General features: G+C 42.4%; 1 protein-coding gene across 5 annotated transcripts in view; it reads right to left on the minus strand.

Annotated features, from left to right (window-relative positions):
* ptprt.S (protein tyrosine phosphatase receptor type T S homeolog) overlaps window positions 1–22,674 on the minus strand; it is a 169,526-nt gene that overhangs the window by 80,444 nt on the left and 66,408 nt on the right. For all 5 annotated transcript variants that reach the window (XM_041578183.1, XM_041578180.1, XM_041578179.1 and 2 more), the window contains exons 5-6: window positions 20,810–20,925; window positions 16,603–16,777 (exon numbers count right to left, since the gene is read on the minus strand). In XM_041578183.1, coding sequence (XP_041434117.1) covers window positions 16,603–16,777; window positions 20,810–20,925 — 291 coding nt within the window. The remainder of the gene's footprint in view (window positions 1–16,602; window positions 16,778–20,809; window positions 20,926–22,674) is intronic.

Raw genomic sequence — 22,674 nt, forward strand, 5'->3', positions numbered from 1 at the left:
AGATGGAACATCTAATTGTATAGTTCTGGGACATAAATTGTCAAGGACAAATGTGTTTCTCTGTTGCTGAGTTGGTTTGGGAATCGGAGCGATGTTCTGGCTGGGAGTTTGACATGCTTGCACATCCGTAATGAGCTCGCCCCTGTGTACGATGATTCCAGGCATACCAAGTCTCAATAAACGCTTATTAGATTATGATTCACAGCATCTACATACACATAATGAACGTAATGTCCAATGATAGAAAGCAGCTAAAAGTAATAGGGAACGCTCAGTATTTACTCTCTGATCATTAGCCACGGCACACTGTATAATGCAAATTATGCTGCTAATAAATAAAATAACTGATTTTTCTAGATGTTCGTCTCTCCCAGTTTAATAATAGGCATCTCCAGAATAATACCTGGATAATTATCTCCACTGAGAAATAAGGCAATCAATAATTGATTTACAGGGCAGCACCTGAACTGATGCTGATGGTGAATCATAAGACACAATTAGTAGTGAGAATATCCAGACAGGGGGTGCACAGACGCGTTGGGGGGATGGAAGGAGTTGAAGAGTTTTTCTATTGCAACTCTCTGGGTCCCTGGCAGTCAGTAGTGGCATTTAAAGGTTAGCTTGGGGATACACCTGGGCAAGGGTAAACTATTTCATGGTCTTCCTCTCTCAGTTCTTTATTTCGGTGTCTAGAAAGAGCCATAATACTGACTAATTAGAAGTTCAGAGAACAATGGATTGTTTGTTTGGTTTATAATGAGCCAGACAAGCATTCAAACACTTTGTGACTAAGTGGGCACTGGCTTGTTTCATCTTACGGTCAGTAGGGTTTCACCTCCAGTGCCACTGGACCTCTAGTTTTCTGTGTGGCCACAGCCTTGCACTGCAGTTATTGTATAGAGACAAATATCAGCTGTATAGTCATTCATAACAGTGATAGTAAAGATTAAGCACCATGAATTTGAAAAAGACAAGGCACTGCAATGTGATTAGACTGAAAATTTTATAAGAGGGGTCAGAGAGGGAGAGAGGGGGAGACAGATGAGTGGCCTAAAGGGAATACTGGAAGATAGGGGATAAAAGGAGAAAATGTGGGCATTCAAGATAAAATTATCTAGATATCGCTGTACCAGTTATCTCATCATTCTTCTCCCAGCACTCACTCTGCCATCATTCTTATCCAAGCACCCATTCTTCTATCATTCTTATGCCAGAACCTACTCTCCCATCTTTCTCATCCCAGCACCCACTTTCCCATCATTCTCATCCCAGCACCTTCTCTCCTATCATTCTCCTCCCAGCACCCACTTTCCCATCATTTGCATTCCAGCACCTATTCTTTTATCCTTTGCATCTCAGAACCCACTCTCCAGTCATTGTCATCCAAGCACCCATTCTCCCATCATGGGGCGCACCAAAAAGTCCAAGGCAATCCAATCCTATGTGGATTTTCTATTCTTCCCAGCCGATATATTACTGCACTCAGGTCCGATATTGAAGGGGCACATCATATTTTGGTCATGCTGGCAGCCATTGTAGGTCTATGTATGGCCAACATATCCTGCTGAGGATATGCAAGATGATGGCGATATCAGCCCGACATTGCACCAACTGTTGCAGAACTACAACTCCTAGAGCCCCAATACAAAATGTTTTTGAAAACAGGAATTTATGGTTTTGCAATAACTGGTGTGTATAGCACCTATTCACTAACGGAGCAAATAAATAAAAGAGGCTACAGGAGAAGTCATTTTCCAACAGTACCAGGGTGAGTTGGAAATTGAAAAGCAGAGGTAAATCAAGAGAAATGGACAATAGCAGGGGAACTAAGAGAGGTGAAGGACTATTAAGGTTACTAGAAACAGGGCTTAAACTGGTCGTATGCTTTTGTCGCAATACCCACAATATTATATTATATATTATAATTATCAGGGCCAGAACTAGGGGTAGGCAGATTAAGGCATGTGACTAGGGCACAAAGCTTATGGAGTGCCTGTGAGCATTTGTTCACTTGCATGTGCTGCACAGTGTGGGTCTACGTGGCCAGCCAGGTTACCTTGGGTATGTGGCCGGTGTGGCCCGGTGCCGATTATTTTTATTATATTCAGATATTCCACTTTTCAACATTGTTATGCTCTGTATAATATTTGGTGCTTTATAAATAAAATTCCAATCAGATGACCAACCTATGTTTTACCAATGTCCAAGCCTGGTGAGTGGCATGTGATGTTTACCACAGCTGTGTCCCCACTCCAAGGTCTCTCTTTGCTAGGGGCACATTTACAGATAATTTCCCCTCAACACACTTCAGGGAATGTCTATAGGAAAAGGGCTGCTGAGCGGAAGAACCTTCCTGGAAGCTGTGTCCCCTGCGGGGGGTTGTCACTGTGTCTCACATGAGACCCAGTAACATGAAAAGGCAAATGAACCCTCTTGGCACAACATAGAGAACAACCAACCTAAGGTTCTTTTCTGTTCTGCAAAATTTATTGTAATATTTACAGTATGTGACCAATTACAGATTTCAGTTTGCATAATACCTGGCAATAAAGTTAGCTTGGGATCAGCCTGAAATGACAAATCTAAAACAAGATATTTATCGTCCCATCATTTCTAAATATAAACTAGAGTATCCTGGGCAACAGTGAGCCCTGTAAATTTTATTTTACTACAACTCCCAACCCCTGTAACCCATAGAAAATCCTATAGATTTCAAACCCTTGTGGACAGGGCCCTTAGATTTTTGATTCTGCAATCCTTGTTTGTTATATTATGATGATAACTATAACAAACCAGTTGTTAATGGTCAAAGGCAGTTAGGATCAGGGTCCGATTGGGCCTGGGACTCAAGAGCCCATCTTAGGAACTGAAGGGCCCTTTTTCCCACACCCAACCTTGCACCTCTCTTAACATGAACAGCCCCCCCCAAACTGGGTTGGAGGGGCCCATGAAGGCTAGGGCCCAACAGAGTATTTCCCGGAGTCCTGCTGGTTCAGTCTGACACTGTTAGAAGAGCAAAAGCAAGCATATGGTTGGCTGCTATCGGTCACAATGCTGAAGCAAAACCAAATATAAATCCTCATCCTTTATTAATAACTTCAGTAATTACAGGCTTGACATTGCCTCACCATGTTATATGTATATGAACACTGCCAAATTATCTTGTAACATGGGCCTTGTAGCATGAGTAGAGATGTCGCGAACTGTTCGCCGGCGAACTTGTTCGCGCGAACATCGGGTGTTCGCGCTCGCCGGAAGTTCGCGAACGTCGCGCGACGTTCGCCATTTTGGGTTCGCCATTGTTGGCGCTTTTTTTTGCCCTCTCACCCCAGACCAGCAGGTACATGGCAGCCAATCAGGAAGCTCTCCCCTGGACCACTCCCCTTCCCTATAAAAACCGAAGCCCTGCAGCGTTTTTTCACTCTGCCTGTGTGTGCTGAAGAGATAGTGTAGGGAGAGAGCTGCTGCCTGTTAGTGATTTCAGGGACAGTTGAAAGTTTGCTGGCTAGTAATCGTTTTGATACTGCTCTGTTATTGGAGGGACAGAAGTCTGCAGGGGTTTGAGGGACATTTAAGCTTAGGTAGCTTTGCTGGCTAGTAATCTACCTTCTACTGCAGTGCTCTGTATGTAGCTGCAGTGGGCAGCTGTCCTGCTTCTGATCTCATCTGCTGACTGCTGCAATAACAGTAGTCCTTGTAAGGACTGCTTTTATTTATTTTTTTGTTGTTTTACTACTACTACTACTACTACTACTATAAGAGCCCAGTGCTATTAGTCTAGCAGTGTTGGGGAGTGGGACTGGTGTGCTAATCTGCTGCTCCTAGTAGTTCAGCAGCACCAACTTTAATTTTTTTTTTTTAATATTCATTTTTTTTTATTTTACTTTTTTTTATTTTACTACCGCTGTAGTAGTGTATAAGTTGACCTTTTAGGCATTATTTGCCCTGTAGGCATTATTTGCACACTGTTTTCTTCAACCCGCCATCGAGCTGTGTGACCTTGTTCACATTCTGTCTAAATATCCATAATATTACCGTCTCCAGAAAAAACACCGGAGTCACTTTTTTCAAGCAGCCATAATATATTTTACGTAATCCGTATCCACCGCTGTAGTAGTGTATACGTTGGCCTTGTAGGCATTATTTGCACACTGTTTTCTTCAACCCGCCATCGAGCTGTGTGACCTTGTTCCCATTCTGTCTAAATATCCATAATATTACCGTCTCCAGAAAAAACACCGGAGTCACTTTTTTCAAGCAGCATTCATATATTTTACGTAATCCGTATCCACCGCTGTAGTAGTGTATACGTTGGCCTTGTAGGCATTATTTGCACACTGTTTTCTTCAACCCGCCATCGAGCTGTGTGACCTTGTTCCCATTCTGTCTAAATATCCATAATATTACCGTCTCCAGAAAAAACACCGGAGTCACTTTTTTCAAGCAGCATTCATATATTTTACGTAATCCGTATCCACCGCTGTAGTAGTGTATACGTTGGCCTTGTAGGCATTATTTGCACAGTGTTTTCTTCAACCCGCCATTGAGCTGTGTGAGCTTGTTCACATTTTGTCTAAATATTGATAATATTATCGTCTCTAGAAAAACCACTTGAGTTACTTTTTTTCAAGCAGCATTCATATATTTTACGTAATCCGTATCCACCGCTGTAGTAGTGTATACGTTGACCTTGTAGGCATTATTTGCACACTGTTTTCTTCAACCCGCCATCGAGCTGTGTGACCTTGTTCACATTTTGTCTAAATATTGATAATATTATCGTCTCTAGAAAAACCACTTGAGTTACTTTTTTTCAAGCAGCATTCATATATTTTACGTAATCCGTATCCACCGCTGTAGTAGTGTATACGTTGACCTTGTAGGCATTATTTGCACAGTGTTTTCTTCAACCCGCCATCGAGCTGTGTGAGCTTGTTCACATTTTGTCTAAATATTGATAATATTATCGTCTCTAGAAAAACCACTTGAGTTACTTTTTTTCAAGCAGCATTCATATATTTTACGTAATCCGTATCCACCGCTGTAGTAGTGTATACGTTGACCTTGTAGGCATTATTTGCACACTGTTTTCTTCAACCCGCCATCGAGCTGTGTGAGCTTGTTCACATTTTGTCTAAATATTGATAATATTATCGTCTCTAGAAAAACCACTTGAGTTACTTTTTTTCAAGCAGCATTCATATATTTTACGTAATCCGTATCCACCGCTGTAGTAGTGTATACGTTGACCTTGTAGGCATTATTTGCACACTGTTTTCTTCAACCCGCCATCGAGCTGTGTGACCTTGTTCACATTTTGTCTAAATATTGATAATATTATCGTCTCTAGAAAAACCACTTGAGTTACTTTTTTTCAAGCAGCATTCATATATTTTACGTAATCCGTATCCACCGCTGTAGTAGTGTATACGTTGACTTTGTAGGCATTATTTGCACAGTGTTTTCTTCAACCCGCCATCTAGCTGTGTGTATTATCGTTTCCAGAAAAACCAACTGAGTTTTTGTTGTTGTTGTTGTTTTTTTAAAAATAATGCCAGGCAAAGGCAGGCCGCCACGCAGAGGCCGTGCTAGGGGCCGTGCTGCTATGCAATCCTGTGGCCCTAGCAAATTGCCCAGTTTTAAAAAGCCAATGACCCTGAACTCCCAAAATGCTGAAGAGGTAGTTGACTGGCTTACACAGCACACCCCATCCTCTACCGTTTCTAACTTTACCACAACATCCTCCTCATCCTCCACTGCTATGGCCACCCCACGTAACACTTCCTCCACCACCGGTGCCCCTTCTTCACTGGGGTCAGAGGAGTTATTTTCCAATGAGTTTCTTGAACTGAGTAATGCGCAACCATTATTGCCAGAAGAAGATGAAGGAGATGAGGACCTTACACCAGATTTAATTCTGGCAGAGAACACGATAGAGATGGACATAATGAGTGATGAGGAGGAGGTCCCCGCTGCTGCTTCCTTCTGTGATGTGTCAGAAGAAATTGATGCATCTGAGGAGAATGATGATGAGGAGATTGATGTTTTGTGGGTGCCTAGTAGAAGAGAGCAAGAGGAGGGTAGTTCAGATGGAGAGACGGAGAGTCAGAGAGGCAGTAGGAGAATAAGACTTAGAAGAAGCAGGGAGGACAGCCCGCAGGGATCAGCAGGGCAACAACATGTATCGGCACCTGTGTTCAGCCGGCCAACGCACCCGCCATTGCCGCCAATACCGCCAACTCCGCCAACTTCTACTGTTACCGCCAGATCGCACACTTCCAAAAAGTCAGCAGTGTGGGATTTTTTTAATGTGTGTGCCTCTGACAAAAGCATTGTGCAGTCAGAAACTGAGCCTTGGTAAGCCCAACAGCCACATAGGTACAACTTCTATGCGAAGGCACATGAGCGGCAAGCACAAAGCACTTTGGGAGCAACACCTCAAAGGCAACAGGCAAACTAAAAGCCACACTCCTTCTGGTCCAGCATCTTACTGCTCTACCTCTGCTCTCCTTGACCCGTCTGAACCACCCTCCACTCCGCCTTCCACCTTGACCACCTGTTCCCATTCCCAGTCATCTGCCACCAGCCAAGTTTCTGTGAAGGCCATGTTTGAGCGTAAGAAGCCAATGTCTGACTGTCACCCCCTTGCCCGGCGTCTGACAGCTGGCTTGTCTGCACTCTTAGCCCGCCAGCTTTTACCATACCAGCTGGTGGACTCTGAGGCCTTCCGCAAATTTGTAGCAATTGGGACACCGCAGTGGAAGGTACCCAGCCGCAATTTTTTTTCTAAAAAGGGAATACCACACCTGTACCAACATGTGCAGAGCCAAGTTACCGCATCTCTGTCACTTAGTGTTGGGCCAAAGGTCCATATGACTACTGACGCATGGTCCTCCAAGCATGGTCAGGGCAGGTATGTCACCTACACTGCCCACTGGGTGAACTTGGTAATGGCTGGGAAGCAGGGAATGGGTAGCTCAACAACAACAGTGGAGTTGGTGTCACCGCCACGGATTGCACGCGGTTCTGCCACCACCTCTACTCCTCCATCGCTCTCTACCTCGTCTTCTTCTTCTTCTTACTCTGCTGCTGGGTCCTCCTTCTCCTCCTCCACACCTGTGCACCCCCAGCTCCCCCTAGGCTATTCGACGTGCCAGGTACGCCGTTGTCACGCTGTCTTGGGGATGACGTGCCTGGAAAGCAAAAACCATACCGGATCTGTACTCCTGTCATCTCTGCAGTCACAGGCCGATCGGTGGCTGACCCCACACCAACTGCAGATCGGAAAAGTGGTGTGTGACAATGGAAGCAATCTGTTGGCAGCGTTGAGACTAGGCAATTTAACACATGTGCCCTGCATGGCACATGTGTTAAATTTAATAGTCCAACGTTTTGTCTCCAAGTACCCAGGATTCCAGGACGTTCTCACCCAGTCCAGAAAGGTGTCGGCCCATTTCAGACGTTCCTACACAGCCATGGCACGCCTTGCTGACATTCAGCAGCGCTACAACATGCCAGTCAGGCGTTTGATTTCTGACAGCCAGACTCGCTGGAATTCAACGCTCCTTATGTTGGAACGTCTGCTGCAACAACAAAGGGCCGTCAACGAGTACCTTTTTGAACTGGGTGGTAGGACTGGATCTGCACAGCTGGGGATTTTTTTCCCCCGTTACTGGGTGCTTATGCGCGATGCCTGCAGGCTCATGCGACCTTTTGAAGAGGTGACAAATATGGTCAGTCGCACCGAAGGCACCATCAGCGACCTAATACCCTTCGCTTTCTTCCTGGAGCGTGCCGTGCGACGAGTGACAGATGAGGCTGTAGACCAGCGTGACGAGGAGCTGGAAGCGCACGATTTCTGGTCGGAATCACCAGAACGAACCCAGGCACCTGCTGCAACGCAGGGAGAGGTGCCAGAAGTGGAGTCAGAGGAGGAAGGTGGCTTTGTGGAGGAGGAGGAGGAGGACCAACAGGAGCAGGCTTCCCAGGGGGCTAGTGGTGACCTTTTGGGGACCCCTGGTCTTGTACGTGGCTGGGGGGAGGAGACCGTGGATGATGCAGTCCTTGATAATGAGGAAGCGGAGATGGATAGCTCTGCATCCAACCTTGTGAGAATGGGGTCTTTCATGCTGTCATGCCTGTTGAAGGACCCCCGTATCAAGAGGCTTAAGGAGAAGGACCTGTACTGGGTCGCAACGCTACTAGACCCTCGGTACAAGCATAAAGTGTCAGAAATGTTACCAACATACCACAAGTCCGAAAAGATGCGGCATTTACAAACCAGCCTGCAAAACATGTTGTACAATGCTTTTAAGGGTGATGTCACTTCAGGAACTCATCAACATTCCAGGGGCAGAGGTGCCAGTAATCCTGCCACGAGCACACCTGCAAGGACAAAGCCCTTTGGCCAGTCTGTAACGTCAGACATGCAAATGTTTTTCTGTCCAAGGCAGCGCCACAACCCTTCTGGATCCACCCTCAAAGAACGCCTCGACCGGCAGGTAGCGGACTACCTGGCATTAACTGCAGATATCGACACTCTGAGGAGCGATGAACCCCTGGACTACTGGGTGCGCAGGCTTGATCTGTGGCCAGAGCTGTCACAATTTGCCATGAACCTCTTGTCTTGCCCAGCCTCAAGTGTGCTCTCAGAAAGGACCTTCAGTGCAGCAGGAGGGATTGTAACTGAGAAGAGAACTCGCCTAGGTCACAAAAGTGTCGATTACCTGACCTTTATTAAAATGAATGAGGGGTGGATCTCGGAGGGTTACTGCACGCCGGAAGACTTGTTCTGACTTCTATGCAGCTGTCCTTCTCTTCAAGCCTCATGACTCCACACACAGCTGTCCTTTAGCGTCCTCCTCCTCCCTCCGCCACCGTTACAAACTAGGGTGCAAACCCTACTGGTTTAATTTTTTCTGGCCTCTGTGCTTCAGTGGCTGCAACCAAAAAAACTGGGCAAACAATGTCTACAAGGTCAACGTATGGCAAAAAATGACTATTTTCAGCATTTATATGGCATATTTTTTCTGGCAACTGTGCTTCAGTGGCTGCATCCAAAAAAATGCATATTTTCTGCATTTATATGGCATAATTTTTCTGGCCTCTGTGCTTCAGTGGCTGCAACCAAAAAAATGCATATTTTCTGCATTTATATGGCATAATTTTTCTGGCCTCTGTGCTTCAGTGGCTGCAACCAAAAAAATTTATATTTTCAGCATTTATATGGCATAATTTTTCTGGCAACTGTGCTTCAGTGGCTGCGACCAAAAAAATGACTATTTTCAGCATTTATATGGCATATTTTTTCTGGCCTCTGTGCTTCAGTGGCTGCGGCCAAAAAAACTGGGCAAACAATGCCTACAAGGTCAACGACGTTGACCTTGTAGGCATTGTTTGCCCAGTTTTTTTGGCCGCAGCCACTGAAGCACAGAGGCCAGAAAAAATATGCCATATAAATGCTGAAAATAGTCATTTTTTGCCATACGTTGACTCAACGTATATGGCAAAAAATGACTATTTTCAGCATTTATATGGCATATTTTTTCTGGCAACTGTGCTTCAGTGGCTGCGACCAAAAAAAATGCATATTTTCTGCATTTATATGGCATAATTTTTCTGGCCTCTGTGCTTCAGTGGCTGCAACCAAAAAAATTTATATTTTCAGCATTTATATGGCATAATTTTTCTGTCAACTGTGCTTCAGTGGCTGCGACCAAAAAAATGCATGTTTTCTGCATTTATATGGCATAATTTTTCTGGCCTCTGTGCTTCAGTGGCTGCAACCAAAAAAGTTTATATTTTCAGCATTTATATGGCATAATTTTTCTGTCAACTGTGCTTCAGTGGCTGCGACCAAAAAAATGCATATTTTCTGCATTTATATGGCATAATTTTTCTGGCCTCTGTGCTTCAGTGGCTGCAACCAAAAAAATTTATATTTTCAGCATTTATATGGCATAATTTTTCTGGCAACTGTGCTTCAGTGGCTGCGTCCAAAAAAACTGGGCAAACAATGTCTACAAGGTCAACGTATGGCGAAAAATGACTATTTTCAGCATTTATATGGCATATTTTTTCTGGCAACTGTGCTTCAGTGGCTGCGTCCAAAAAAACTGGGCAAACAATGCCTACAAGGTCAACGTATGGCAGTTGTTTAAAGAGAACAGTAGATTACTAGCCAGCAAAGCTACCTAAGCTAAAATGTCCCTCAAATCCCTGCAGACTTCTGTCCCTCCAATACAGAGCAGTATCAAGCAGATTACTAGCCAGCAAACTTACTATCATCTGTCCCTGAAATCACTAACAGCTCTCCCCCTACACTATCTCTTCCAAGCACACACAGGCAGATTTTTCAGATACATTTTTGCCCTTGATCCCCCTCTGGCATGCCACTGTCCAGGTCGTTGCACCCTTTAAACAACTTTAAAATCATTTTTCTGGCCAGAAATGTCTTTTCTAGATGTTAAAGTTCGCCTTCCCATTGAAGTCTATGGGGTTCGCGAACCGCTCGCGTTTTTGCGCAAGTTCGCGAATATGTTCGCGAACTTTTTTTCCGACGTTCGCTACATCCCTAAGCATGAGCAGGTACAACATGGTGTGCAATTTCAAAAAACGGTCCGCACACACCAATGTTGCAGTCGGGGATTGTGCCCCTTTTATTAATGCCACCAACAATCAACGTTTCGGGGGGAACACAGCCTCCCTTCTTCAGGATCCTGAAGAAGGGAGGCTGTGTTCCCCCCGAAACGTTGATTGTTGGTGGCATTAATAAAAGGGGCACAATCCCCGACTGCAACATTGGTGTGTGCGGACCGTTTTTTGAAATTGCACAGCAGTAAGGAGACCGGGCTTGGTCAACGGAGAACCAGCACCACCACGCAGAATAGTGGAAGGAGGTGTGCGGTAATACAATATTTCAGGTACAACATGGACAATGAAGATCTCCCTTAGTTAAAGAATGGTCCTTATGGCTCGGAACCCAAGTTTCCCGGAAGATTATTTATCTGGTGCCATGCTCTTATCATTCTGCCTCCTTGAGGCTTGAAATACACTCGGCTCCAGAGCCAAGCCTAAACGTACAGTATCCAAGGCAAGGACACCTGTTTGTCCACTCCTAACCACTTTCATGCCATTTTCTTTCCTCTGAAAATGACCCTTTTGTCTACTCCTGAATGCTACACTGGAGTGCTCGTTAGGTCTAGGACTCCATTATCAGTAAAATACAATAACAGTGGCATGCAAATAACCTGTGCCAATGTTTTGCTGTAGTTGCATGGTCTGTTCTTACAGTCAGCTATGTACAGAGTATTATATAAATGGGTTATGTTGCCCAAATTTATAGACTCTCATAAACTGCTAATTATCCAGAGTGTAAGCTCTTGTGATCAAGGCTCTCTTATCCTATTGCTCTATTCTGTAAACCTTGTTCATTTGTTGTTGAGAGCAGTGCTTGTTTATTGTTGTAAAGTGCTGGGTAACTGTATAAATAAATGATGGTGATGATGATCCTCCCCACTAAGCGCTTCCAAAGCTCTCCTCTTATCGACTATTATCACTGTGTCCTGCGCCGACTTTATTTCCACTCCCATGTCTGCTACAAAACTTGGCAATGTCCCTGACTCACCTTCTAACTGCTTTTACACACTCTTCTTAAGCTCCATCCGTTAACAGCTGCTTATTATAGCCCCAGTTCCTAAAAACCCCAGGAGTGCAGGAGGTTATAGTAAATCTAGCGAAGCAGCACAAGGCAAGTGTCAGTGGGGAGTCATGCAAAAACAAGGACAATAAAAAGAAAAATGAAACATGGAAAAGAATTGAAGGATAGGGGAGTTGAAGGCTGCATGGGGGGGCATATTGGGATTCTTGCTGTATGGAGGAAAATTACTGAGGAGAATGGAGAGCTCTGTGGGACTGAAGGATTATAGGTTGAAATAAAGCACTACAGAGGTGGAAGGGAATGTGGGGATATATAAGAATAAGAAATGAATGAAGATGATGAGGGATGAGACAGAGACTCTAAAGCTCATTAATGGGACCCAGAGAGAGAAATATAGAGCAGAATGAACTAAAGGGAATGCTAATTATTGTTGTATTGTGTTTAAACAATCGAGGCAATTTGCCCATTTTGCTGTACAATGTTGAGGGGCACAATGAAGTATTAATATACACGGGTGATTATAGTCAGCCAGCCTGTTGGATCGAAAACGGATCTTTCCATTATTGGCTCTTCATACTTTAACTTTACTATAAAGTCAGGTAAGCATTAAATAAACCCAATAGGCTGGTTTTGCTTCCAGTAAGGATTTATTATATCTTAGTTGGGATCAAGTACAAGCTACTGTTTTATTATTACAGAGAAAAAGGAAATCATTTTTAAAGTTTTTATTTTTTTGGATAAAATGGATTACTTCAGAGCTTTCTGTATAAGGGGTTTCTGGATAACGGATCGCATTCTAGTATTTATGTACTATTTCTGTGAGTAGGCTAAGCTGTGGGTTAAACAGTGTGAGATTTCCAATACACTGAAATCCTGTTGTCCAACAGAGCTGCATATAGTGGTGGCTAGAGGCTCTCCATCATTCTCAATCTAGGGCATCATGTACTGACGGTAAGAAAGGGTAAGGGAAATGTATCAACACCTGGGAATTCCAGTGCACACAAACAACAAATAGCCTACATCTTACATTCTGAAGGTCTCCCACTGAAAATAAAACCACATTAAGAGCTTCAGGGTTTCATTCTGGGCCAAATCTCCATATACATAACAGATTACCTTAAGCAGAATGTATTTATGTATAGCAGTGCGGCCCAGCAACTTTAGGCACTGTGAAGGGAGGTATGGGTCACAATGAATACATAAAATGCAAGGTTTTTAAACAGTAGGGTCACCTACCAGCACTTAGCAGCTGGAGTCCGAGGTTGGGGCCACACCGTTCTTTGATGTTTGATATTGGTTTATGTGCCTTTAGAACAAGCAGACTACTAGGCCTCATTAGAACCAAGAAGGCCTATTTCTATCTAGCTAATAAATGTTGTGGCTAAAGTACCTGTGTGGATTGGGCCTTGGGTTGATGATACGCATGTTGACTTGCACCATCATGAACATTTTTTTTGCCCTGTTGACTTGCCAGCCAACACATGTACAGGCCAGAACTGTGGGACCACATCTTGTCCAGCAGGAGGGAAATCACAGTCAAATCACCAATTTCAAGCAGACAAAATCTTGCCTCTGGCAATGTCCAGTCACCATATTTATTATTAAAGAGCCGCTATTTCGGTAGGTAGGTTAATCAACTATTTGGACAGTTGTCGAGGCCATTTCAAATAGTCATGTTTACTTCAGAAAAACATCTGAACCTGACCCTATCTTGCAAAACCTTAACCCATACTTTAACTTAACCTGCAAAACATAGACATTGTAGGACATACACCCATTGTACAACACTTCTGCACTGCACACCCCCAAAGCCAAAACCTCAATGGTTGCCCAAATTTCAAACCAACCTGCTTGATCTGTGGGTAAACCGGTAGGAAAGTGAAACTGCTCAATACTAATTTTAAACAGCTCTGGCCCAGAAGTTGTATTGACCCCATTGTGCTTAAAGCAGACCTGTCATCTACACATAAAAAGATGTATAATGAAAATCCTTTGCATATTAAACATGAAACCCAAATTATTTTTTTCATTCAAATATCCATACCTGTTATAAAGCTGCTTAAATATCTGAGCTGTCAAATATTACATGCCCCGCCTCTATGTATGAGGCATAGAAGTGTGGCAGCCAATTACTTTCACTAACATTCAGCATTTTGTAGATGTCACTGCATTCTTCACACACACCCCTTCCCTCTTCACACTCTATAATTGTGACTATGGGCATTAGGTCACCCATTCTGGTGCATAAACATGATTTTAAGGTGATTAAAATCACAATTTGTCTTAATAAAAAATGGCTCCTGTCTGCTTGCTGTAACCGTGTATTTCCAAGACTGAAGAAAATACAATTTAAATAATAAATATAGTGTAAGTAAAGTCTAGTTTGCTCCAATAACGCAATAGAAAATAATTTGGAATTATTTCTTAAAGTGACAGGTCCCCTTTAAGAATGCGGATAATTATTCTGTTTTTTTGGGGGGGTCTGTCCCTGTTCTCACAAATGATAATTAATGATAAAATAATTTTCAGTGCACCCTGCCTCTGAATGGTTTACTCCACTGGAGGACAAAATGTCAGCAGAGGAAATGCTGGGGCTTAAATTGTATCCTTTTGGGCCCTGTGTGCCCCCTGACAGGCAGAGAAAGCAATTTATCTTTTCCTTTTCCCTGTATAATATTTGCAGGATATCCTAGAGTGCTTAATAAGAAGGTAGGACAATTGCTCTATCATACTGGGCCACATTGTACAGCTCTGCTTTAACTTATAACTGATTGCTGAACATTCCTCCCAAAGGCCTTTTCTTCTGATGATACACTGATATACGGATGGTATTATCGCTATAAAAGTTCAAGTAATCTGCCATTCTCCAGCTTTAGGCTTTTCCGTAAAGTGGAAATGATGTTGATAGAAACAGCTTTCATATACGGCGTTGGTTAGTTGCCTTAAGCTTTCTAATTATCACAAAAAGATTCCCTTTAACACAATGCTGTTATCTCGACGAGTTCTGTTCCAGTTAAAAGGATCTCAGCAGTAATCCAGGGGGGTTAGAGGACTTTCCAGGAGACAGGCATGCCTGTGCAGGGCTGAGGTGAATGTGCAAGTAGGGGCCATTGTTTCAATAAACTGCCTTTGCCATACATTCCAGTGATGACTGGAGCTAGTAAGAAGTATTATTTGGCAAATAAAGCCCAGCACGAGCCCTGTGCCTTGCGATGAAAATATAAAGCTGCCCATGCACAGACACATGTAATCTAAGTTCTGCATGTTTGGTGACTCTGATTTGGCTGCACCCCCATGGTAGTGCCCAGTAGCAAGCGGGAGGAACGAATTGTGAAAAGTCTCAACATCTGAGATCCTCCTGAACAAGGGATAGGACGGCAGAAGAGGCACCGAAGAGCCACCCCCCCCCCCAACCATTGTGCTCTCACTGGCCTAATTCTGGCCCTGGGCAAAATAGGATTGACACAAAAGTTTTAGATCATTCAGCAGGATCTATGAAAATCTGTTGGACAAGGTCCACATCAGCTTGGAAATAAAGGCTGTGACAGATGGGATTTTTAGCCAGATATTGGCCAATAATCTTATAATGGCTTTAGCCTACCTATTTATCATGTCCAAGGCACAGTGCCACCGGTGCAAGGGAACCCAGTACATTATAGCAACCTTTGATCAGGTAGTTAAGTCTTTGGGCTCTAAAGATGGGCAAATATAAGCTGGCGATTCGGCTCCTTCAGACCAAGTCAGCAGCTTATCTGTCCGTGTATGAGACCCTCCAATGGCCGAAAATCAACCCCATGCTGAGCAAGTTTAAAGATCCCATCAGGGCAAGGAATGCATCACTCCAACGGTCTGTGTGCCGTCATTTTGATGCAATCACTTGACCTGAGGGACTTCAAGGTGGGCATATCAGAGTAAGATCAAAGATCCACTCATTTGGTAACCTTAAGTATATTAAAGAGTCTAGAAGAACAACTTTCACTCCAGTGCAATCACCCACAGCCAACAACCAGACATTTGGGCTAAAGACACGGCCTGGACCTTGGCAGCAAATTTTAGGCAACTGAGATGTTAGTGTTACTTCCCACTGACTTAATAGAAAACCCAATGACACCACTCTACAGCTGGTTCCCCCAAATACATATTATAGTGTTTTCATTCTAGAACTGCATCTGCTTTCTTCTAAAGTGAGTGGGAAGTGCCAAAGGTAGTTCCAGGCTCTTCTCCACCTTGTACCATAAAAGCCTTACTCTCGTTATCCTAGGTGCACTAGATTATGACACCACTGCATTATTGCAAATAAATCAGTATATGGGAGTGTCTACATGTAAGTAGGGTTTTCAGTAATACTTAAGCATAAGGACCTTAGAAGGGAGTAGTCATGAATGTCTTTCCCTTTCCAGATGTGAGGTCTCTATTATTCTATTAGAAACAAGATAACAAGCTTGCTAATGTCTGCCTTAAATATTTTTAATATTTCTGACTTATGTGGGGCTATATATATATATATATATATATATATATATATATATATATAGATATAGATTACTTTGTAGAACTATAAAGCCCATGTGGTGAGACAGCTTAGTTTCTTTTTATATCTGGGACTGAGCTTTTCGTCTCCTGGCTCAGCCATAGGCATTACAAGTTTAGAGATACTTCTCTCCTGCAATTTATTAAGAATGCTGGGATTTAAACATTTGTCAAAGACAAATGCATCTGAGAAACCCCAGTGGGACCACAAGACAGATTTCCTGAGTTGCAGCACGTTCCAAACTCAATGGATTGCGCTGAGAATTCATCATTTGCCATTTCAAGTAAACTAGGGATACTGACAGAAGAAACTACCAAGGCCACATCCATCCAGACAGGGGTTTAGAATAAATGTCGCAGGACTAGTCAGACTCAAGTCATGCACCGTGGTTGAGAAGCTGAGCAGATCTCACCTTTTACACTAAGTTCTGCGTAGTTGGAGACTCCAGATCCCCCTGATGAGCGAAGGACACAGCGGTATTTGCTGATACTGCGCTGAGACGTTTCCCCAACACTGACGGTAGCAGAGAAGCGCCTGTGGTTCACAACCCGTGTCACCATGAGGGCCGTGTCACGTCCATTCCATTGCTGGGAAGAGAAGTTTCAGTGTTAGTTGGCAGAGATGAGATCAGTACAGCAACAACCTCTCCTTCCCACTTCTCCTATATAAGCGTGAATGGTTTTTAATTAAGACTTGGGGTGGCTAAGCCTTCCCAAACCAGCAGGACAAATGCCACTGTGTATTGGGTGCTATCATACATAAAACAGTCTCAACAATTAAAATGCCATGAGTTCACAAGCTTTTATTATACATTGAATTAAAACTGCATTTATTATGCTGTATAAATATGAGCTGTTCTGGAGCAACATAAACCAAGCTAGCCTTGAATTCAATAAAAGGTTGGGATTGTATCTATGCTACTAGGTGCCATCACATCAGATAGGATTTATCTCATTCATTAAATCTACCATGGGTTGTAGGCAATACATACAGAATATTATAAATTATAATTAACCCTCAAAAATCATCCTCTGCCTATGAACTCTATTGTGAAATACCAATGGATTCCTGAATACCCTTATAGTTTTGCTGCAGCATATCAATAGCATAGGGATTTTGCAGAACTCAGTGGTGTTGCAGAACTAGAACAAGATTTTCTTATAAAATGTTCCCAGATAATGTGCATCTACAGTATTCCTACATTCATTGGGTTATAGAAGGAATACTTTTCTAGTACAGGTATTGGATCTGTTATGCAGAAACCTGTTATCCAGAAAGCTCCAAATTAGGGGAAGGGTGACTCCCATTTTAATCAAATTATTTTCATTTTAAAGAAAAAAAGTTTATTATTAATAAACCATACTTTGTACTTGATCCCAACTAAGATATTACTAATTCTTATCAGAGGCAAAACAATCTTATTGGGTTTATTTAATGCTAAAATGATATTTTAGTTGTCATAGGGGGAAATGTAATAAAATTTGCAAAGAGCCAAACTTTACAAGAAAAAATTTGCATGTCGCAATTTAATATTCTTCATTAGGCTTTTATTGCATTGCGAATTTTAATTGCGCATTGCAAACCTTTAACTCCTGCTCTGCAGTTTCGTTAAATATTGAGTTACAATGGTTTCTGTTTGCAATATTTTATATACTATAACATTCACAATTACTGTCTTACTGTCATGTAAGAGGCAAAGTGTTCGCAAACGCAAAATGTTTCACTTTGTGAACATTTATTCGCATTGCGAAAGGATTGCTTACAATTTTTGCATTAGCAACCAATATTACATTCACCCATAAATGTATAGAAATCCAAATAACGCAAACATCCCTTATCCGGAAAACCCCAGATCCGGAGCATTCCACACAACAGGTCCTATACCTGTAGTGACAGTGTAGGTTGTCTAGGGGTAAACCATAATACTGACTGGAATTCTGCCAGTTGCCTGTGTCCTGTACACAAAATTAGATTGTATTACAGGTATGGGACCTGTTATCCAGAATGCTTGGGACCTGGTGTTTTCCAGATAACAGAACTTTCTGTAATTGATTTGTATTGCCTTCAGTAAGGATTAATTATATCTCAGTTGGGATCAAGTACAAGGTAGTGAAGGGCGAATAAATTTGTGAAAATTCGCCCACGTCAAAAAATTTTGGGCGCGCGTCGGAAAAGTCGCTCTTCATCACACATCAACATTACTTAGACACCCATTGACTTTAACGCCAGCGTCAAAATTCGCGTTCCACCATTTTGCGAATTAATTGGAAATTCACTAATTTTCCGGCGAAGCGAAACACGACAAATTCACTGTTTATTATTACAGAGAAAAGGAAATTATTTTTAAACATTTGAATTATCTGTCTAAGGGAGACAGCCATTCCCGTAATTTGGAGCTTTCTGGATAACTGGATTTCTAGATAACAGATCCTATATCTGTATATCTATCTGCCTCTTCACAAATACTTGTGGTTAGTGCCATTCTAGTCCTGATTGTTGTACTCAGTGATTATGTTTCCCCTGCTTTAAAGCACTATTCAGCTAATTTACAGCCCCTGGTGGGAAGATTTAACACATGAAGCAGTGTGTGATATTGACCGCAGGCTGCTAACACAAACGCCAATGTGTATGTTATACATGACTACCGACATTTAAGTTTCTTCTCTTTCCTAGCTGACATTCCGCGTAGAACTTTGGGGAAAACAATCTTGTTATTTCCTGATCTTGCCCCGTTAAAGCAGTAAAATAAATCTATTTAAAAAAAGATGTTTGTGTTTAAGATAAATGCATGTGTTGAGGTCAAACAAAATTAAAGTCATAAATCTCCCCGTGAGCCGGGCGTGCAAAGGCTATGTGGCTGATGTTTGCAAAGCACGGCCTATAACAAATGATGTGAGTCACATTTAAGAGCCCGGCCATGTCGGCCCGCAGACAGGGACACCTCCTTTAGGTGCTATGGGAATTGCGCTTTCCCTGGAAATGCATGAAAGGCTTCCCTGCATCGTTGTCTCACCACGCGACTTAGGGAATATTTTTTTCCCAGAGATGATTTACCTAAGTGGCCACGCGGGGCCAAATAATTTGATTGCTAATAGCCCGAGCACTGTGACCGCAGAGATAAGCATGGGGCTGTAAATGCTCCGATCGTTGGCGTTAATACTCTGTGCGTAATATTATTGGTGCGTGGGCATCCCTGGTCTGACTGCAAAGCTGAGAGGCGAGTGGCAATGGTATTTCATGCCCACACACTCATTGATTTGAAGTATATCAATGTTCCACATTCAATCAGCCCAGTTTGTACGCTGCTTAATAGAAAAACAATTCGCACCAATAAGAATGAAAATCCACATCTCGCAATGTAATATTGTTCCTCAAACTGTTATTGTTATTGCACTGCAAATTTTAATTGCGCACTCTTAAGAAGAGCTTGAAGGTGTCGTAATCTTTTGGAGCAAACATAACGACTTTTTCAGTAAGAAGTTTTATTACATTAGCAAACGGTCTTCCACTGTCGTAAGTGGTCGCTAAACAGTTTCCGGGTTTGCAAAAGCTATATTAAATTCGCGCAAAGCAAAATTTGTTTGCGCAAACACATCATTTTTGTCTTGCAAAAAGTTTTTCGGTTACCGACTTTTATTATGTTCCCCGTATTGTGCTTATGTAAAAAAAAAGGTGCTGTTACCGTTATCAACCACTCAGCAGGTAGCATTTACTGGTCATCTGTTTAATAGCAAACATCATATTGCTGCCTATGGGTTACTGCTACTGGTCATACTTAGGGGCCGATTCACTAAATTCGAGTGAAGGATTCGAAGTAAAAAAACTTCGAATTTCGAAGTGTTTTTTGGGCTACTTCGACCATCGAATGGGCTAGTTCGACCTTCAACTACGACTACGACTTCGAATCGAAAGGATTCGAAGTAAAAAACGTTCAACTATTCGACCATTCGATAGTCGAAGTACTGTCTCTTTAAAAAAAACTTTGACCCCCTAGTTCGGCAGATAAAAGCTACCGAAGTCAATGTTAGCCTATGGGGAAGGTCCCCATAGGCTTGCTTAAGTTTTTTTGATCGAAGGATATTCCTTCGATCGTTGGATTCAAATCCTTCGAATCGTTCGATTCGAAGGATTTAATCGTTCGATTCGAAGGATTTAATCGTTCGATCGAAGGAATAATTCTTCGATCGTACGATCGCAGAATTTGCACTAAATCCTTCGACTTCGATATTCGAAGTCGAAGGATTTCAATTCCTAGTCAAATATCGAGGGTTAATTAACCCTCGATATTCGACCCTTGATGAATCGGCCCCTTAGTGCTGTTTATTACACAAGACATCACTGTTAGTGATGGGCGAATTTGGGCGTTTTGGTTTGCCGAAAAATTTGCGAAGTTCGCAAAACGGCGAAAAATTCGCGAAACGGCACCGGTGTCAGTTTTTTGGATGCCAGCACAAATTCGCCAAAAAAATGGACACCGGCTTCCATTTTTTTTTGATGCCGGTGAATTTTCGCCAGCAGTGAATCGCGGGAATTCGCACTGTATGGCAGAGGCTCCACTTACAGATGGTGGTGAGTGTAGTGCTAGTGAGCAGAGACCCCAGCTCACTCAGGAACCTTACCTGCAGCCAAAGCTTGTCATGCTGAGACCATTTCCCTCCAGCAATGCATTGGAACGTAGCGTTCTGTCCAACATTGACTTCCACATTTTGCAGGCGCAGAAAATGAGGGGCGTTTCCTTGGGGAACCAATGAAATGACAATTTCAGTGCATCGGTGGAATGAAATAATAAGGTTAAGTTCTTAAATCCACCACTGAGTCAGAGAACAAAAAATAATAAACGCAGCTTTCAACTGCAAATGCATTTACAAAATACTTCAAAAGCACTGAAACATGTATAAGAAAGTTGCTCATAATAAAAAATTTTCTATCTTCAAAGCAGAGGTTCACCTTTAAAGGCTAGGCCACACGGGAAGATTTCAGGGAGATTAGTCGCCTGGCGTGAGGCAATTTCGAGCGACTTTGAAAAACGTATCGCCGCGTGTGAATAGACGCAGGCGACTTTAGTGCTAGCGGGTGCAAGATACCAGCAAGCCATTCAGGGAGATTAGTCGCCTCAAAAACGCGGCGATTAGTCGCCAGGCGACCAATCTCCCTGAATCTTCCCGTGTGGCCCTAGCCTAAGCATTGAGTATGTCATAGAAAGCAACTTTTCAATTCATTTTCATGATAGTTTTAATAGTTTTATTTCAGTGATTTGCCTTCTTCTGACTCTTTTCAATTGTGGGTCGCTGACCCCAGCCATAATAGAATATTTCTCTGTGAGGCTACAATGTCATTGTTATTGTTTTTTTTTACTAATTATTTTTTTGTTCAGCCCCAATCCTATTCATATGTACTAGGAACCCTAGCAACCAGATAATGGCTCAAATTGCAAACTGGAGAATGAAATAAATACATAGTAACATAGTTAGGTTAAAAAAAGTCACACGTCTATCAGTTCAACCTTTTATGTCTATATATAACCTGCCTAACTGCTAAAAAAACCCACAAATAATAAAAAATGATGACCGATTGCAAGTTTTATTAGAATGGCACAAAATATTTTTTTTTTCTGGGTAGAGGATCCCAACAACAGCAGTGACCTCTTATTCAGAATCAGCTCACCCCAACACTGAAACCAAAAAACGGACCTCTCTCCCATTCACTTGGATTCTACATTCTATAAAATACAGGTATGGGATACGTTATCCAGAATGCACCAAATTACGAAAAGGTCACCTCCCATAGACTCCATTGTATCCAAATAATCCTAATTTTAAAAAATTACTTTTTTTTTCTCTGTAATAATAAAACAGTACAAACATCCAAATTAAGATATAATGAATCCTTATGGGAAGCAAAACCAGCCTATTGGGGTTATTTAATATTTACATGATTTTCTAGTAAACGTAAGGTATGAAGATCCAAATTAAGGAAAGATTTGTCATCCGGAAGAACCCGAGCATTCTGGATAACAGGTCCCATTTCTGTAGAGCGATCAGTGGCCAGACTTCACAATTACGTTTCTTATCTACTAGTGAATTCTATATAGACAGATTCTAACACTACAGCTATAAATGTGATTGCCTCTTTCTCCATAAAAGTAGCTGTGCCTGTGTGTCTGGAGCAAAAAGAATGGTATAAGTCTAAAAAACCCAATTTTGTAAGAAAAACAGCCGCACTGCTTGGAATACTTGAAAGGGGGTACAAACTCATTATACCAAACTATTGTACATTTCGGGGTGTCTTGGATTATTCATATACAGCAGAACCCCATTATACACTTTTTAGAGGACCATAATAAAATTGTGTAAAATCAGGGAAGTTTATTATGCATTATATATTGGTGGACCACAAAAAAATGGTGCAAAACAAGAGACAACTTAAAACCAGGGGATGTTAAACTGAGGATTCACTGTTCAGGTATGCGACCTGTTATCCAGAA

This window comes from Xenopus laevis, chromosome 9_10S (genome assembly GCF_017654675.1).
Source record: "Xenopus laevis strain J_2021 chromosome 9_10S, Xenopus_laevis_v10.1, whole genome shotgun sequence".
In the NCBI taxonomy this organism is placed as follows: domain Eukaryota; kingdom Metazoa; phylum Chordata; class Amphibia; order Anura; family Pipidae; genus Xenopus; species Xenopus laevis.